Genomic DNA, 18,420 nt, shown 5'->3' on the forward strand with positions numbered 1-18,420 from the left:
AAACAAGATGTTTATAACCTGAAATTGTGCTAGGAGAAGGTAACAGTAATGTCACCTTTAAGGTTGCCTGAGCTCCCAGACTGTCATCTTGACTACAAAGAACAAGAAGAGCTTCTAAGCCAAAAACTGCATCTTGCTCCAATGGCAGAAGATCTATAAAAAGAAAAGCAGAGTTAGCTTGTCCTCTGTTCTGTTTTCTGACCATAGTTGGTGTAATGCTTGCACTTCTGTTGCAGTCATGACAGATAAGTATCTTCCTAATCCTCCTGCCTTACATTAATTTGATTAGAAACAGTTCTGCCATTTCATGTCTCAGGTAGCTATTCAGCAGTCACAGCAACTGTGACATTTGTAAAGTACACATAAACCTCTGGACTAAGACATCTAAATTACCTGTGATTCTCTTGCAAAAGACTTTATGCAAAGCATTTTAAAAAGTTGACAAACAATTCTCTGGTCTTACAGCAAAGGTAAAACAAGCATTTATTTAGCACCAGTTCTACTATGCCCAGTAATTTTCTCTAAATTAGACAAAGATGGATCTCCCCAAACATTCATAGAATCACACAGAGTATTTTCTACTAGTTTATAGTCCCCATTCTCCCTAGCCAGCATGAAGGATCAGACAGATTTACAGACAGGTTCACAGACAGGACCAGTTAATACATGTTAAGAGCATAAGCCTGACTGTAAACAGACCCATTTCATTGTCCCTGCTTTCACTTACCTTTTTCCTGACAAGAGGCTGATATATTAGTCAGAATTCTCACACCATGAGCTGCAATGCCACGGTTAGTATGGTAACAGCACTCCTGTGCTAGTTTAACTAAATCAAATGATCTTGCCGTTGTAGCTGCTGTTCCTAAATAAAGACAAGGCAAACAGAACATAAAACTGCACAGGCCATAAATACACCACAGATCTCTGAGTACATTTCTGCAAAACAATTATACTGACTTTGGATTTTTTCTTATGTTTAAATGATAGGATGACAATATCTTTCTCTCTTTACACACAGAGATTCTCCCATTCTTGAATACTACACAAGCCAGACACACACAAGAAAGAACATTGGGGTCTAAAAGCAGATGTTTCAGGACTCAGAGAAATATTGCCTTAAAGAATATTATGTCTGATTAAAAAGAGCTGGTGAGCATATTAATTATTAAGACATGCCAGAATGACTGAAGAGAATGTACTACTTTTTTCCATTTCTGCAGTTGATGTAGTTGGGTTCATGATACTCATTAAGGCAGTCTGGCTTTCAGGAAAAAAAACCCAGCATGATGGTAATTCTAAGAACAAGATACCTTGAATTACTTTTAAATGTCTAGTCTGCTTCTCCAGAATATTGTCACAAGGCAGAAGGGTTCACCTGGTACTGCTGCAGGCCATTCCCACAAGGGTGGCATAACTTCCCTGTACCAGAGTAACATGCCAGCCCACTCTCACACCATGAAGCCTCCCTGCCACTCAAGAACTCTGCAAACCCATGGTTTTAAAGCACCTTAAGCAGAATGCAGGGCAGCCATTTGAGAGGCAATACATTTTATCATAAAATGAAGAAAACTTGAAATCCCAAAGGTTAAAACCCCTTTCACACACTATAGTACTCACAAAACACAACAAAACCTATGTATGGCCAGACCTTGCGAACGCAGATTTGGGCAGAGCTCTCCCCATCTGGGCGTGCCCTTCTGCACAGTGGATTTTTTAGGTGAGGCACAGCGTGCACAGAACTGGCCCCACCGTTTCAGTCCTGAGGTCCATTTGCCACAGCCAAGCGAGCTTGGACAGTGACAGTGAAGTCCTCAGGACTGTCACAGCACCCGGTACTGACCGGGGCTGACCCTGCTGAGCATCCGAGATGTGACGGGATGGGATGGCAGGGAGGCATTGAACTGCCAGGGGATGGTCCCCACTGAGACTCGAACTCAGGTCCTTGGGATTCAGAGTCCAGAGTGCTCTCCATTACACCACTGGACTGCCCACCACAAAATCTGAGACCATGATTATTCATGGATATACAGCATCCCATTTTAAACTTAAAATGACAAACAGTCTCTCAACTAGTGTTCTGACATTCAAAACCAGCTAAGAATGTGCTAAAAAGTGTTCAGATGAAACAGATCATCAGTAGAAAACCAGCCTGTTAGATACCCCAAAGATAACCATCTAATCCTGTCTTCTTACCTGGAGCACTGCTGAAGTACTGCTTAATGGCAATGGTCCCTGACAACGTGGAAAGAACGGATAACATGCCCATTTTCAAGCTGTCATAAGGAGTGTGAAGAGCAGATTCACAGAGTGCCTAAAGATCAGAAGGAAAAAAGATAAAGAGGTAAGAAGTCCCATGAACAATCTGTATTAAAAATTTAGTTGCACTTCTGTGAAAAGTTTTGAGAGCAAGATTTTTCCCACTAAATACCATACTAAAATCAAGCATCTGTTGTAGAAGACTGAGGATGTGGTTTACAGAAATTGACAGTGGGGCGTCTTCCTTATAAGTTATGAAACATCAATTATAAGTCACTTATAAATTAAAAATCAGTGGCAAAAATATTATCAGGTCTCACTGGCCAAATACCACAAAAGATTTTAAGACAGTCTCTCCAGTCTTAGAGGCATACTCATTATTTTGCCTTGTAACAATCTGCAGGGTTTTACATAAGTTTACATCTCTGAAGAGCGAAGTTTCATTTCCTTTAACAGTACTGTTTAAATTCCTTGATAAGTACACTAAAGCTTATTTTATTTTTTCATTCATTTATAGTAGAATATCCTGTCATACTTTTATGCCTTTTGCGAGATCTTGTCAGCCCTTATCACATCTAGGCTGGAATTACTCTTACAATGCACACTGTTCTCAATTCATTATGCCAACACTGTCCACAGTCATTCACTGATTTTGGAGGTTTTTTAGTCAACAGAGAGACAGTAATATGAGACACAAATGTAAAATATAAGTATATTCTGCCTCAGAGAGTGCCAAAGCTGAAGGATAACCTCCAGTAACTGATTAAAGAAAAACAACACAGAATTAATTCCACAGAACAAAAAATACCCAGTGGTGTTATCAGACAATGTAAGGTGTAAGGGTTAAACTCTAGATATATCTGTAATTTGCACCAATTAGTACTTTGCTAATCCATTGAATAGCATGGCATCAAACAGACAGAGAAAAATAAAATGATTAGGGTTGAAAATGAGTCTTGATGCCCCCCAAAACACTGATGCTTTACACCAGTGCCATTAGAGTCCCCCTCAGAACGTGGAAGAATACCAGAGCACAGAAGAATTAGCAGGAAGGACTGCAGACGGCTGGTTACCTTTGCAGTCAGGAGCACTGTTCTAGTCACCAATAGCAACAGCTTCTAAAGCTGATGTCTACAATCAGTGAAATCTCCATAGTTCAAAGACCAAGTTTCCCATCTGACCTACACAGACAGACCCAAAATGCTGAAGAAACTAACCAGCTTTTGTTGCTAAAAAGGTACAAGAAGCAGGTCTTGTCAAGAGAAATGAAGGGTTTGTTCCAGTCCCTGTTGTACAAACATTACTAAGTCATTTAAATATATAGAGAACAATTTCCCAACTCAAAATGTTGACTTTATACTTCAAAAATCAGAAAAACTATTATTTATGGATGCCATTCAGCAAGCAGACAATTCAGACAACTAGTCTTGTTTTAATCCAGTCACTGATTTAGTTCTGACATCAAAGGAACTTTTCCCTGTGCATTTCAGCCATCAGGACACCTACTCTAGGACACTGAGTGATGATGAAAGCCACGTTACCAATGTCTACTGCCAACCAGACATAATGGTATAGAGCAGCATTTTGACTGCAAAGAATCCATAAAACAATCCATAAAGAAATTCCTTGAAATACCTTTCTGGTATTAATACATAATGAAGAACAAAACAGTTCCCTTAAACAAAAACCTCTGTAAGCTTCACACCATCATCTCTCTAAGAACTGGGGACAAAGCAGAACATACTTTTTTTCTTGATTGTTAACAAAAACCCACATAGTTTTTCCTCCTAGCTGCCTTATGCTTTAACAGCATAGAACAGAAGTAGCTTCCAAGAAGCAAAGAAAAAACGACCCATAAAAAAGTAGAGCTGTAACCCTGTGCCTTTAAGTTCTTGAAATATTTACCTTCCCGTTAATCTAACCCAACGTTATATTCTATTGTCATTTCTAGCAGAAAGAGAGAAAAACAAGGAGAAAAAATATTCACATGCAACTGTGATAGAAAGACTAGTATCTATAACAATAGTTATATCTATAGTTGAATCTATAATATAATCACAGTTTCCACAAATAGCACAGATGGACTAGCAACACCATCTAGGGTCTCAAGGCTACTCTTGAAAATAAGCCACTAATCCTAAGAAAAGAGATCAAAATTACATTTGTCCCTTCAAGTATACCTTGTTGGATAACATGCTTTGATGCATCTCAGTGGCTTTGTGTTACATGAAAGCATTAATATGTACTCAGTAATTTAAGATTAGGGAAACATTAAGCTCTTATGTCTATTACCTCAGATCAGTTTTTCAGATGGAAAAGTAATTTCCTTACTGTAAAAAGGCCTAATACATGACACATGCTTCTCCTCAGCTGTAGTACTTCAACTTCGATACTTATGCATCAACTTATCCACAAAAGCCATTCTATGAACTGCTCATTAATACTTGGCTACTCTGCTTGGCAGAGTAATCTAACTTAAGGGTATGGAGATGCGTGTTCTTCCTTCCTTTACCTCCCAAATTGTTTTGCTAGAAAGAATACTACAACTGGAAAGTTTAGCAATAAGTTTTAGCTTAAAAATGTATAAACCTGAATATTTTCTCTGTTCCATGTATGTGGTGTCTTGTTGGCCAACAACTTCAAATCTTGTATCGCAAGCCTCTTCACAGCCTTCCTGGGGTCATTTTTCAAGTACTGCAACAAAAGTTGGATCTGCAACAAAAGAAATTCACTGTTTAAGAGCTATGCTACAAGAAGGAAGTCCTCTTAAAATCAGTCTTGAAGAAATGTTGAGCACACTCAAGCAAAACTAACTTGCCTTATCTGTCTGATTGCTTGCCACATGGTTGTGAAGCCACTGCAAGAAAACAGTCTGGCATCTGTTTTATACCATCATGCTCTCCTTGTTCATGTACCCTTCTCTACATAACCCTGCATGCCTGAGAAGCCTCAAGATCTGTTTCAGCACTCAGAAATACCATAAAACATCCCTGAGAAGCTCAGGAAACACCTTACACTGTTGTGATTATGCTACTAGCCACTATGCTGGGCAATTGATGCTAATTTGAGCATCTCTGTGATCTGCACTTAAGAGACAGCACAACAGACATACCTTCTATGTCAGCAGTTGCAAAAACAACCCCAAACCCCCAACCAAACAAAAATAACCCTTACCCACAACCTCCAAAGCATTCATCTCAATTTAAGTGACACTGCATGTCCTTTGTTTTGTTCATTTGCTGCAAATTTACAAATATGGAAGAGCCAGCACATGAAAAAGAATGCACATCCTCACCCTGACTACATCAGTTTTAAGCAGTATTGGCTGTTGTGCTGCAGAAATACAGCCTCAATCTCCATGCTTGCTGTCATTAAAAAAAGGCAGTACATTAAGTGTTCTAATGTTGTTTCAGTGCTTAGATTCAGTACTAACAAAAGCACCCTCTGAAATACAGAAATGAGCCATACCAAAAGTTTCAGACAGATTGATGCTATCAGTCTAACAGCAACAGACACCAGCTTTCCACAGCTGTACAGGATTGAAATAAAGCAAACAGATTTTCATGACTACTTTACAAGGATTACTTAGATGAGTCTCAAGTGTCACTGTGTTCAGACCTGCTATATAAATCACATCCACAAAGCTCATTATCAGAGCATAAAAGCATTGCACTTTTCCATCACTGCTTTCCCATTACTTGGTTTACAGTCCTAAATTTAAGCAATAGATTAAAATTCTCAAAGTTTTCCAAGAAACACATTTTAAAGGCATTCTATGCTATTGAAATATTCATTTCCTTTCATGAAAGAAAGAGAAAGGGCACCCCCACAATGCAAGACAATATACAGCAGTGGAATGTGAAGCCTGGCTTCTACAGGCACAATGAAATATTTTCAGGAAAAGTCAGGGTGTTTTCCTGAATTCTGATTGATCCTAGCTGATTTCAATCCCAGTTCTTTAAAGAACAACAGGTTATGATCTGTAAAAAAGGGTTAAGTGTGTTTGATAGGGTTACCTGGAAATGAAACCAGAAAGGGAAAAAAATTAAGAAAGCAGCAGCTGTTTTCAGGGTACTCTTCCTCAAGAGGATACAGGAGCAACCAGCTCAGCACAGTCATCACCATTTATTTTCATCATCAGCTAGAAGTGGAATTTTTGTAAAATGTACTTTGGACTTCAAGTTTAAGGAATCCACTAGGAAGAACTACCTGCTTAGGAATGTCAACCAAAGAAGAAGCAGCAAGCAGAGTAAAGGTGTGCAGAGTGACAATGACCATCTTAGTAGAGGGGTAGGATGTCACCAGCTGCTGGAGCAGCTGCCGGGAGCTGGAGGCCAAGCTGGCATCGTGATGCATGTGCTGCAGAATAGGGATCAGCTTCAACTTCAAATCCACAGGTGTGGCCAAACCTGCCACAAGGAAACGAAGCAGGCAGAGTGTTAGTCCTTGTACTGGCACTTGGCAGGACTAGGGCACACAGGGTGTCTACACTACTCAATGCAGATTGTGCAGACACATGCATTGGTTTCAAATATCTCATCTACCAGGGGGGTGTGTAACAACAGCAGTGTCAGGCACTTTCATGGCTATGTGAGAAAACTGCTCCTTGATTCACTGCAAGTAACACACATATTAATCCATGGGAAGCAACCCATGAGACTCTGTGTAAGCTGATTCATCATACCATGGATAAGCTTTTATTCTGTACCAAACAGGTGCTTTGAAAACTGAGATTTTAAGAGAACACCAGAGCCAGACACTAGATTATTGCTTAGCAATAGCATTTTGATATCTCATATACAAACATGAATAATAAAGAATTCTCGGAGAAATTAAAGCTTTTTCCTTCTATCATTCAATCTACACATGTACCTTGAATCATCTCACTGATTTTGTTACATATTCCAACAGCAAAATCCCTGTGGAGAAAAGAAAGAACTGGGTGAAATGAAAAATAAAAAACTAAGAATTAAACAATTTAAAAATCGACTCAACTACCAAACACTGAGTTTTAACAATGAAAACTTCCACAAAAGAGCGCCTGCCAAAACCTAAATCTTTTCAGAACCTCTGCACATAGGTATAATCAAATGATAAATGGAAGCTTTCAAAAAAAAAGTGTCAAAATGACAAGAAGCAGTGCATTTTGCTTCCTAATATAATTTCAGCAAAATAATCCTTGATTAAAGCTGTTATTCCACTTTGAATTCTCATATTTATGAGCTTTTCATTTTAGAAAAAAAAATCTGTTAAACTTGTGTTCAGGTTTCTCTACAATATGTGCCAAAAATGGCACGTAATCAAGTATTTTGCTATAAATGGCACTGTTAGCACTACAGAAGCACCTCAGTTCAGAAAGGATATTGAGGTGCTGGAGCGGGTCCAGAGAAGAGCAACAAGGCTGGTGAAGGGACTGGAGCACAAGCCCTATGGGGAGAGGCTGAGGGAGCTGGGCTTGTTTAGCCTGGAGAAGAGGAGGCTCAGAGGTGACCTCAGCACTGTCTAGAACTACCTGAAGGGAAGTTCTAGCCAGGTGGGGGCTGGTCTCTTCTCCCAGGCACTCAGCAATAGGACAAGGGGGCACGGGCTCAAGCTCTGCCAGGGGAAATTTAAGTTGGAGATCAGAAAAAAATTCTTTGCAGAGAGAGTAATCAGGCATTGGAATGGGCTGCCCAGAGAAGGGGTGGATTCACCATCCCTGGAGGTTTTTAAACTGAGATGGGCCGTGGCACTGAGTGCCATGATCTGGTAAAGGGACTGGAGTTGGACCAAGGGTTGGACTTGATGATCTCGGAGGTCTTTTCCAACCCAATCGATTATATGATTCTATGACTAGTAATGTTTGTGAATGTAAGTGTTAATGGTGCTTAAGAAAAAAAATCTTACTTAGATTGTGCAGAAAAGTTGGCAGCAGCAAAAATAGCAGCTTCAACTTCCACATTATCATGGGAATCCAAACTCTGACGAATACTGTGATGTGCATTCTTCCTTTCTGGAATAATAGATGCCATGCTGCCCAACATCCTACAGAAATAAATCACAGGAAGAGCAATGACAATGAAGAAATATAAGATGAAACCACACAGAAATGTAAGAGGACTGGTTAATACATGTTCTTTCATGTCTATTACAGAAACAAATGCTAGAAGCATTATAATTAAAAGGTAACAAATTTTATCATGTGGGTTATGTCAGTAGTTTGATAAAAACTTAATTACATACCTCTTAGTGTGAAATAGGAACAGTGAGAAATTTACCAAAAATTCTTTCAAAATTAAGAGTGCACTATGGCACCAGGAGTAAGCATTTTTTAAATGCTCTTACATTCAAGCTCTGGTATTAAAATAACAGATTTAATCCTAAAATGTACTGATGGTTGTTTTCAGACACACACAAAGAACAACATGGGATATAAATTCAAAAATGTGGTAGTCTGGGAGGATGTAAAACCCACTTTTTTCTTTAGAGAACTGTTTTTACCCTTTCTATTCCTCTTCCTAATTACGACTGTAGAAGTAAATACGTGATAAATGTCTGAACAGTCATACATTTGAACCACATGCTGCGAAAGAGAAGTTTCTAGAGTAGTTACCATGATCAAGTGTACAAATACCTGACTTTCACCATTTGTTTTTGTGATCTTTCAATGATGTGGGAAAGGCTGTTAGTGGGAATCATGCAATACCTTTTATGTAACTGCTAAAAATGTAGCAAATCAACTTATACTTTGTTAAGAATATCTTAATGATACCTTTCAAACATATTTCGTATAATCCAATCAAAAGAAGAATGAATGCAGGATGGTAACATTGATGGTAATTTTAGCAAGAATTCTGTGCAAATATTTACACACAGTTATCTAGCACCAAAGTTCTACAGACAAAGTTTTGTTTTGGCAGATCTTTCAACATGTTTTTTCTTACTGACAGTACACAAGGAGGACAAAAACAAATCAATAGAAGACTTGAATCTGAAACCGTTGAACCAACAGCCATTTTAACAGTTCACTCAATGCATCCTGTGAATTTATTAGTAATTTAAGTATTTTTTCAAACTGAACAGATTCCTAGGACTTCTAGCAATCTGTTAAGATAACTCTCAATGCCATTAACAACTGCAATCTTATGTTAGAACACTGAAGTGGAGGTACAAGAAAACTTATAGACCCAGTGTACTTAAAGATTTCTGAGACATTGCAGCATGAAAGCATAATCTCAAATGAAACAGCAAAAGAAAAAAGTGGACACATGAGCTAATCAATCAACCTCCTGTTAATGCCTCCCATCTTTCAATAGTGAAATCAGTGACAGTTCTAGATGGAGACCAGAAAGGAATATAAAGGGAGAAAGACAAGTGCTGCCTTCATGCCTGCAGAGGGGCTGGAAGATGTAGTTAAGATGACTATGTTGGACAGAGCTGGAGACACAGAAACCAAAGCAGCAGGGCAATGACATTAAAGACAGATTAATTTTATTTGTTTTCCCATTTGATTCCTATACAGTCCAAAGCCACCAATAATACAACGGCACTTCCTTAGAAGTTATTGATCAGAGACCAACAAGCAGAAAACTTCTAGGACAACAGTGAATGAAAACGAGGTGCAAGCATCAAAAGGTTCATGTAAGTGTCGGTCACAAATTAACAGAAATTACTTTGGGAGCACTTGGCGTTTGGTCCTGGAGTAAATGTATCACAGGCAATATATGACACACTGCATATGGCTACTGCCTGGATTATGTATACAAGGTTCAGTCTTCTCCAGTACACAAAATTTCAACACTGCAAACTCTGTTTTACCTGGAACCACCCACAAAATTCTCATCATCAAAAATGATTAATAACCTTCTTCTTTGATCACAAATCTTTATCATTCATCTCCTTTAAAGACAGATGTCTGTGCTTTTAACTCTATGAGCAATGTATAAAAAGCCTTCTGTATTTCATTCATAGTATCACAAAACAGTTTGGTTTGGAAGGGACGTTAAAGATCATCTCATTCCAACTCCCTTGTCACGGGCAAGGACACCTTCCACTAGACCAGGATGCTCAAAGCCTCATTCAACCTGGCCTCAAACACTTGCAGGGATGGGGCAGCCACAACTTCTCTTGGCAGAGGATTCCAGTGCCTCACCATCCTCACAGGAAAAAATCTCTTCCTAGTATCTAATCTAAAGGTACTCTCTTTCAGTTTGAAATCATCCCCCCTTCTGCCATCTCCACATGCTCTTGTAACAAGTCCCTCTCCAGCTCTCTTGCAAGTTCCCTTCAGGCACTGGAAGGATGCAATTAGGCCACCCTGAAGTCTTTTCTTCTTGAGGCTAAACAATCACAATTCCCTCAGCCTTTTCTCACAGAAGAATCCATCTATCTAATCATTTTGGTGGCCCCCTCTGGACAAGTCAATGTCTTTTGAGTGCTGGGGCCCCCAGAGCTGGACACAGCAGTCCAGGTGGGTCTCACCAGAGCACAGTAGAGGGGCAGCATCCCCTCCCTCGCCCTGCTGGCCACACTGCTTTTGATGCAGCCCAGGACACACTTGGCTTTCTGGGCTGCCAGTGCACATTGCTGAGTCATGTCCAGCCGCTCATCCAGCGGCACCCCCAAGTCCTTCTTCACAGGACTGCTCTTGATCTGTTCATCCCCCAGCCTGGACTGATACCAGGGGTTGCCCCAGCCCATGTGCAGCACTTGCTGTTGTTATTCCAGCTGTGCACACTGATAATTAGCTACAGATAAGAAGTGAATTTGGATCATGCACATAACACATACCGGAGTGTAATGGCCCGAGCAACTGGGTCGTTGCTGTGAATTACTGAGAAAACTCTTTTGACAAACTCATCCACATTCAGGATCTTCTCTAAGTGCTTCTCACTCTGCTGAGTAACTTTCAGCACACACAGCCTCAGGAAGTTGTTCCTATTAAAACACACACATTTCTTTATCAGGCTATACTATAATAACAATCCAAGCACTTTAAACACTGAATTATTTTAAAACTTCTGAAAGCAAGTTAAAACAAGGAAATGTCTACGTTTCAGAAACACTTCTTGAGTAGACTGGTGTAATAAGAGACTATTAATACACTATTGTTTTATTTTCTTGCTCAGGTAGTGTCAGATCCATGCTCAATTCCAAAGAAATAAACCAGCTGACACCAATGAAGAGGGATGTAAGCAAATGCCTGTTTTGTGCACACTCAGGGATCCTACTCTGCTAGAAAAACACATGCAAGACTAAGGCAGAAGAGTCTAATTGTCACTACCAGGTGTAAGTGAATTTCTTTTCCTTCCTGTCCAACAGTAAAAATTTCATAACATATAACTTTGTAAGTCATTACACAGTAGCTCTGACTCCATTAGATACATCACTGAGACAGCAAGAACTTTGAAAAGCTATACTTTGAGCTTTGTTATTAACATTACATTATCTAGAGACAAAATCCGCCCCATTCATCTATTTATGAATTATGAATTCGCATGTGCCTGTGAAGCAGAACTTACACCGGTGAACTTTAATCAGTCAGGAAGAGAATCCCCAAATCAGGACAAATGGAAAGGAACTGTGCCATTGATCCATCACAGCCACTTAAACCCAGTACGGATGGGGAAAGCCAAGCTCCAACCAAGCACAACCTGGTCCCAAGAGTGAGTCCTGAGGAGCGGAGGCTGGAATGGACAGAAGGTAACTGGTGGTACTTACCCCACTCTGAAAACATCGGCCAGCTTTAGGAACGCCGAATTGATGAGAATAGGGAAGGGATATTTCTGGAAGAGCCTGGGAAAACGAACGACGGCTTCGCACTGCTCCCCGAGTTTCCCAGACCTAAGGCCTAAGCGAGACAACAAGAATTACCGCTGGTAACTCCCGATTCTTCCTCCGGCCCCGATGTGGATAAAGCGGTACAGAGTAAAGCTCCCACCCCGTCTCTGCGACAACCCCGAGCCCGCCCGGTCTCACCTTTGTCCAGCTCCATGAGGGCGGAGTTGGCGTCCAGCTCCTGCTCTCCATAGCCCGCATCGGCCAGGAACGACTTGGCGCTGGACGCCATTCCTTCTCCTCGCGCCCGGCACCGCGCAGGCGCAGTCGCGCTCCCGCAGCAGAGCCCTTCCCGCGCAGGCGCAGGCGCAGGCGTGCCCGCCCCGCCCCGCCCCGCCCCGCCCCGCGCGGCGGCCGCGGGAACGTGCGGCGGGCACCGCCCCGAGTCCCAGGCCCCGCCCTCGCACCGCCCAACCGGCTCTTCCCGCCAGCCAATCAGGACGCCCCGCGCGCTTGGCGGGTTTGTCGGTTGGCGGGAGTCGCGTCCGCGCGCGGCGGCCGTGTCCGCACGGCCATGCTCTGCCACGCGCTGCTCCGCCGCGCCGCCCCCGCTGCCGCCGCGCCCGGGAGTGAGTGCCGGACCCGACCCGCTCCGCTCCGTCCCCGACCCGACCCGCTCCGCTCCGTCCCCGACCCGACCCGCTCCGCTCCGTCCCCGACCCGACCCGCTCCGTCCCGTCCCGTCCCCGACCCGCTCCGTCCCGTCCCGTCCCCGACCCGCTCCGTCCCGTCCCCGACCCGCTCCGTCCCGCCCCCGCTCCGCTCCGTCCCGTCCCGCCCCCGCTCCGCTCCGCTCCGTCCCCGACCCGCTGCGTCCCGTCCCACCCCGTTCCGACCTGTCCCCCCCTCCGTCTCCGGGCGCCTTCACAGCCGCTGCGGGGGTCTCTTCGCTCCCGGCGCCCGAGCCTGCGGGGGTGCGTTACGGTCCGTCTGTCCCGCTGCAGGTCGTTCCTCGCCGCTTCCCCTGCAGCATCTCTTGGACAGCTACCAGTGCAGCCAGGAAGATGACCACCTTTCTTACGGAGAAACGGGGATGCCGGTCCCGCCTTTCGGCTGCACCTTTTCTACAGGTAAAGGCACCCTCTGAAAGCCCTATTGGGTGCCAGGGTGTGGGCACTGCTGGCAGCTTTTTTTGTCGTTCTTGTTTAAATATGCCTCATGATTTGATTTCAGAGTTTCTTGTTTTAAAATAAGCTGGTAACAGTGTACTGGCTTCTAGATGTGATACACATTGGATCGTGGTGCTCATAGATACACTGGTGGAAAGTATTCACTTTAAGAAGCAACTACAAAGCATTTCCTTTATTGTGTCTTTGTTTCGTCTGTGTCTGTTTCAAGGTATGTCCTCTTGGTGACAGTGTGAAGCTGCTCAGGTGAAAAACAGGGCTTTGTTCAAAATATAAATAAAAGAATTACCAGCATAGAGAACAGAACGTAGAGATCAAAGAGGTGTATGCATGTCACCACGCTGTCCCCAGGACAGACAAATACCAAGTGGAGTAAGCATGGAAGCTCCTGGATCTTTAGGGCAAAACCCTTTCATCCATAGTACTCTTGTGTCAGCATGAGCCTTTACATTTCTCCAAGGCAGATTCCTGCTTTCCCAGCTCAGATAATGGAAAATACCAGAGGCTGTAGATGATATGTAGTATAGAAACAAAAACTGTAACTAGAGAACTACTATAGCTTGTGGAAAAGGCCATTATCTCAACAGTTCTCCTGGAGCCATTTGGTTACCCATGTATAGTTATTCCTAAATGCTTGCCAGTATTTCTGCTTTTTAAAGTTGCTATGTAAATACTGTTTATTTGACAACTATCTATTTGCTGTGTGTTCTGTTTAAAGAGTTTGTGTCCTTTCATAAGGAACAGGGGCATGATTATGAATGAGCTACATAATATATTACATTTCAATTTCTTTTCAGCCCCAAATATGGAGCATATACTGGCAGTTGCAAATGAAGAAGGATTTGTTAGACTCTATGATACTGAAGCTCACACTACCAGCAAACTCATCTTTAAAGGTAAATGTTGTATAGAAGATGATCTTCATTTAATGTGACAAGTATGGAATTTACTGGAATCAAAGAAAGCTTTGCACAAGTCATTAAAACATAAACGTAGGCAGTACTTAAGTCCTTTCACATACTTTGCTGAGTCTTCTTTACAAAGCAGCAGCATGAACGTGCTCTTACAATGGCAGCAGTAGGTAAATTGTTCTATGTTGTTTTTTGTGCCTAAGCTGTTGACAAGATTTCTGATTTCAGTGTCTGATGTCCTGTAGTCTTCTGCAAAATATAATGCTGCAAGGCGCTGAACTAATCTTGGGTTTTCTTTTCTTGTTAGAGTGGCAGGCTCACTCAAACGCTGTATTTGACCTTGCCTGGATACCAGAGGAACACAGGATTGTAAGCAGTCTTTTGCTATCTAACTTTATTTTTAATGCTTTGGCAACTATGTACAGAAAATGACTAAAGCTTTTTATTTTTGTCTCTGAAGGTCACTGCTTCAGGAGATCAGACAGCCAAGGTGTGGGATGTGAGGGCCGGCGAGCTTCTTGGCATATGCAAAGGTCACCAGTGTAGCCTCAAGTCAGTTGCTTTTTCTAGATTTGAGAAAGGTAAATGTTGATATTCCCTGTTTGTTCTTCTTTCCCTCTGACAAAGTACCTTAAGGGCTAAAAAAGGGCTTTGGAAACTGATAGGTACAAAGGCTGACTGAGCAGGGACCCATGTCGCTGCCATGGCCTAGGGGAGACTGCACACACCAATGTGATGTAAAGCAAATCCCAAGTTTATTCAAAAACACAGGTTTATATGACCTCAAGTGATCCCGCCCCAGGTGCGGTGGTCTGACTCCAATTGGTTGAGGCTGGAAACATGTCCTTTTAAGGGGAAAACGAAACTTGTGGGGTGGTCACTCAGGCCCACCTGAATCGGGCTGCAACATCTCCCCCTTTTGTTTCAAAGAACAAAGCAAAAATGCAAACAACAGAATACACATCATGCATATTGCAACTTGAACAGAAAGGCTGAAAATTTTGAAAATTGAGAAATAACATTTTGAAAATCTTAAATTTTGCTACTTCAAGACTTAACAGGGTATTTGCAGGTTACACATCCCTACCTCCCCCTCTCTTTTCAAAATAGAACTTTTGGAAGGAGGTACAGTAACCTTTGTAAACTCACACAAACTAATACATGACTAAGACATGTATGTTTGGAATTTGCAAACTTACAACTAGTGCAAAACAAGAAACTTTTCTTTCACGCGTGAAATTGTGGTCTTTTTGTGCAGTCGTCACCACACAGACCACTGTAAACAAACTACAAATTTTATTAAATTCTGTGCAAAGTGTCCAAGAGTGCAGAGTGACTTAACTTAGCAAAGAAGCAAGTTCAGTCCAGCTGAACTAAATCTCCTTATGTTCAAGGTCCATTCTCAGAACTTCTGTGTGGCCATCACAGAGGCTTGAGAATGAAGCTTTGATTTTTAGTCACCTTATAGACTCCTGGTAAATCAGTAAACAAGTGTGAATTCACAGAGAAAATTCACAAAGGCTAAACATAACCAACACTGAGAGAGAGTAAGTACTGATGATCTTACGCTCTCTAGAAAATGTTCAGCAGCTTAGGGGGGCAGGTATCCTTACCCCTGCAGCTTGCTGGGCAACTTGGCAGTGCAATAAGCTCAAAACTGCACTTTAACTGAAAGTTAACAGAATTTCAAAATACAAGCTAAACAACATGCTCTTGTACTAGACTGTTCTTGTTTGATTGGACAGTTAACGACTAGTCTTAGGCTACTGCTGCTTGTGGTTGCCATATGGGGAAGGCAGTGTGGCTCCAGTTTCCATGAGCTATTTGACTGGCTGCGCCCCATGGCTTGCAGCCCCTCTGGTTTTTTGGAGGTCCAGCTCCCCACCCCATGTTTGTTAGAGGAGTACCATCCTTTTTATATTTAGAATGACAATCCTGGGCTTTGTGACCAAGTCTGTGACAACGGTTACATTCTCCAGTGAACCTTTGAGTTCTGCTATATTTTGGTTGTGCTGGACAAGATTTTGTTGTTAAATTCCAGGGTCTTTTCCCCCTTTTTTGGGTGGATTGTTTGCTAAGAGCTGTGGCTAGAGCAGAAGCATGTAGCTTTGCTTTTTCCTCCTCTTCTACCCAGGGCAATCTGGCACAGGCTTCAATTAACTGTACCAAAGTAGCTGTAGCTGGTAGAGAGGCTATGAGCTGTTTGCATTGAGGATTGGCATTATTAATTACCAGATCTTTCAATAATACTGGTTTCATTTCAGAGGTAAGATTTGGAGCCACATCTAGGGCTTCTTTTACTTTATCTACAAATTCCATAAATGTTTGTCCAGGTTTCTGCATTATTTGCATGTAAGGTAGAGAAGGTTTTCCCTTCTTAGGCAGATTAGAGAATGCGGTCAAGGCAGCATTCTTTGACTGTTGCAAAATATGAAAATGTAATGCAGCTTGTGTTTGTGGGTCTTCATAAGTTCCTGATCCCATTAGCTGGTCTAAAGATGCTAATCTTAAGGGATGTCCAGTTTCTAAGTGTATATTTTTTGCCTGTTCCTCCGTTAACTGCTCTTTCCATTTCTGTAGAAATATCATATAAGCAGTAGAAGGTAGAATAAACTCCATTAAAGCCTTAGTGTCTGCTGGGATTAGGTTATTGTATTTTATGAAGGCTGTGATTTGGTTTTTTACCAAGGCATTGTCATAGCCGTATTGAAAGACTATACTGTGTATTTTTTGTGCAATTTTCCAATCAAGTGGCTCCCATTTTGAGCCTTGTGTAGTGTTAATCACAGGCGCAGAAACCAGGGGTTGCACGGAAGGTGAGGATGTACCTACTTCTGCAGCTATGGATACTAACTCTTTGTACCTTTGCTGGGTATTAAATGTGAGGTCGCGAGGTGGCTTTGTGAGTCCATCTGCAGAATCTGGTACCTGGGTATCAGAAAGCTTTGAAATTAAGTTAACAGCATTGCAATTTCCATCTCCCCCCAGCATGTCCCAAACAGAGGCTTCTTTTTCTGTTGCTCTCCATTCTGGGATACAGCTGGTGGGTGTGGCTGTCGGTGATGGAGGCTGTATGTACCAGGTTGCCGGCGCAGGGGCAGTCTCTACCGGCTCGGGGGGTTCCAGTGCCGGTGCTGGCAGCTGCGGGCAGCGCACGGCTATCGGGGAGAGGGTCCCCGCTGGTGCTGCAGCGCTTGTGTCCTGCGCGACTGACGCTGTGGGAACTCGCTCTCGGGACCCTTGCTCTGTGGGTGGCACGCAGTGAAGGGAACGCTCAGGGGGAGCTCCGGTGGCTCCCCTCCACTGGGGAGGAGTCTCTCCCCTCTTCATGACGCGGTCGATCCACGCAGGAGGTGGTGGGGGTGGCGCAGGAACTGATCTGCCCCCGGAGCGGGCGAATTCGGAGCTGCCCCCGGCCCCTGCGGGCTGCGGCGGACCCGCGCCTGGCGCATGCGCTGTGATTTGCATGCAGTAGGGAGGGAGGTTGGGCGGTCCTGGCGCCTCGTGGTCAGGGCGCGCCGTTCCTTTGTTTGATTTCGCGGGCTTTGCCAGCACGTGGTCTCTTTGTTTTCCTGGCCACGCGGTTATGCCGGGCGGCTGTAGCCCTGCTGAAATGTCTGCCTCAACAGTCTCCTGCCGCAACGGAGCGACTCCGGCGTACCCGTGGGGCGGCGGGGAGCGCGGCGGCGGCGCGACCCCAGCCCCGAGGTACCCGCAGGGCATTGGCGGCAGCGGCGGCGTTGGCGGCGCCGAAGGTGGATGGACAGGGGCAGAGAAACTCCAAGGGGTTTGTCTCCCCCTCCACATGTCTCTCTCGGCTGAGGGCATTCCCCATCGCGCCTTCTCGGAGTTAGGATTTAAATAAAACTCACTCATGGTTTGGTTTCCTGCGGCGTGTCTCGTGGGGTTCCAAGGTTGCTGCTGAGGTCCGGCCGCTTCTACAGCGGCAGCCGGTGGTCTCATCTGCTGTGCATAGGCTGTTTCTTGGTAGTTGCAAGGCGGTGCAAAGATGACTTCTTGGCTTTTTGCCGTGACGAACGGCGTGGAAAAGCTTTGATTCCATGGTTCCTGTGATTCTGTCGGGTTTTCCGGAGCGGGAGCGGGCGGTGCCGCGTATGGGTACCGCGGTGGGTGTCCGACGGACGGCACGGGCGGCAGCGGGGTGGCAGAGGGGTACCGCGGCTGCGTTTCTGCGAGCGGCGGTGCCCACGGCGGTGCAGAAGGGTGTTCAGGGGAAAAATCGCCCTGCAAAAACTGACTGTTTTCCGTCCTCTCCGGTAGATCGAGGTTTTTACGGGCTCGTTCTACTG

General features: G+C 43.6%; 2 protein-coding genes across 4 annotated transcripts in view; one reads left to right on the forward strand and one right to left on the reverse strand.

Annotated features, from left to right (window-relative positions):
- INTS7 (integrator complex subunit 7) overlaps nt 1-12,336 on the reverse strand; it is a 44,874-nt gene extending 32,538 nt beyond the window's left edge. For all 3 annotated transcript variants that reach the window (XM_071578123.1, XM_071578104.1, XM_071578114.1), the window contains exons 1-10: nt 12,214-12,336; nt 11,956-12,085; nt 11,026-11,172; nt 8,143-8,280; nt 7,129-7,175; nt 6,466-6,665; nt 4,846-4,968; nt 2,194-2,311; nt 728-862; nt 56-153 (exon numbers count right to left, since the gene is read on the reverse strand). In XM_071578123.1, the coding sequence (XP_071434224.1) occupies nt 56-153; nt 728-862; nt 2,194-2,311; nt 4,846-4,968; nt 6,466-6,665; nt 7,129-7,175; nt 8,143-8,280; nt 11,026-11,172; nt 11,956-12,085; nt 12,214-12,304 (1,227 nt within the window). In that variant the 5' untranslated portion in view covers nt 12,305-12,336. The remainder of the gene's footprint in view (nt 1-55; nt 154-727; nt 863-2,193; nt 2,312-4,845; nt 4,969-6,465; nt 6,666-7,128; nt 7,176-8,142; nt 8,281-11,025; nt 11,173-11,955; nt 12,086-12,213) is intronic.
- A 237-nt stretch (nt 12,337-12,573) lies between these two features.
- DTL (denticleless E3 ubiquitin protein ligase homolog) overlaps nt 12,574-18,420 on the forward strand; it is a 28,496-nt gene continuing 22,649 nt past the window's right edge. Inside the window, exons 1-5 of the mRNA XM_071548049.1 lie at nt 12,574-12,641; nt 13,017-13,142; nt 13,997-14,095; nt 14,418-14,479; nt 14,571-14,691. Coding sequence (XP_071404150.1) covers nt 12,587-12,641; nt 13,017-13,142; nt 13,997-14,095; nt 14,418-14,479; nt 14,571-14,691 — 463 coding nt within the window. The 5' untranslated portion in view covers nt 12,574-12,586. The remainder of the gene's footprint in view (nt 12,642-13,016; nt 13,143-13,996; nt 14,096-14,417; nt 14,480-14,570; nt 14,692-18,420) is intronic.

This window comes from Pithys albifrons, chromosome 2 (assembly GCF_047495875.1).
Source record: "Pithys albifrons albifrons isolate INPA30051 chromosome 2, PitAlb_v1, whole genome shotgun sequence".
NCBI classification, from domain to species: Eukaryota; Metazoa; Chordata; class Aves; order Passeriformes; family Thamnophilidae; genus Pithys; species Pithys albifrons.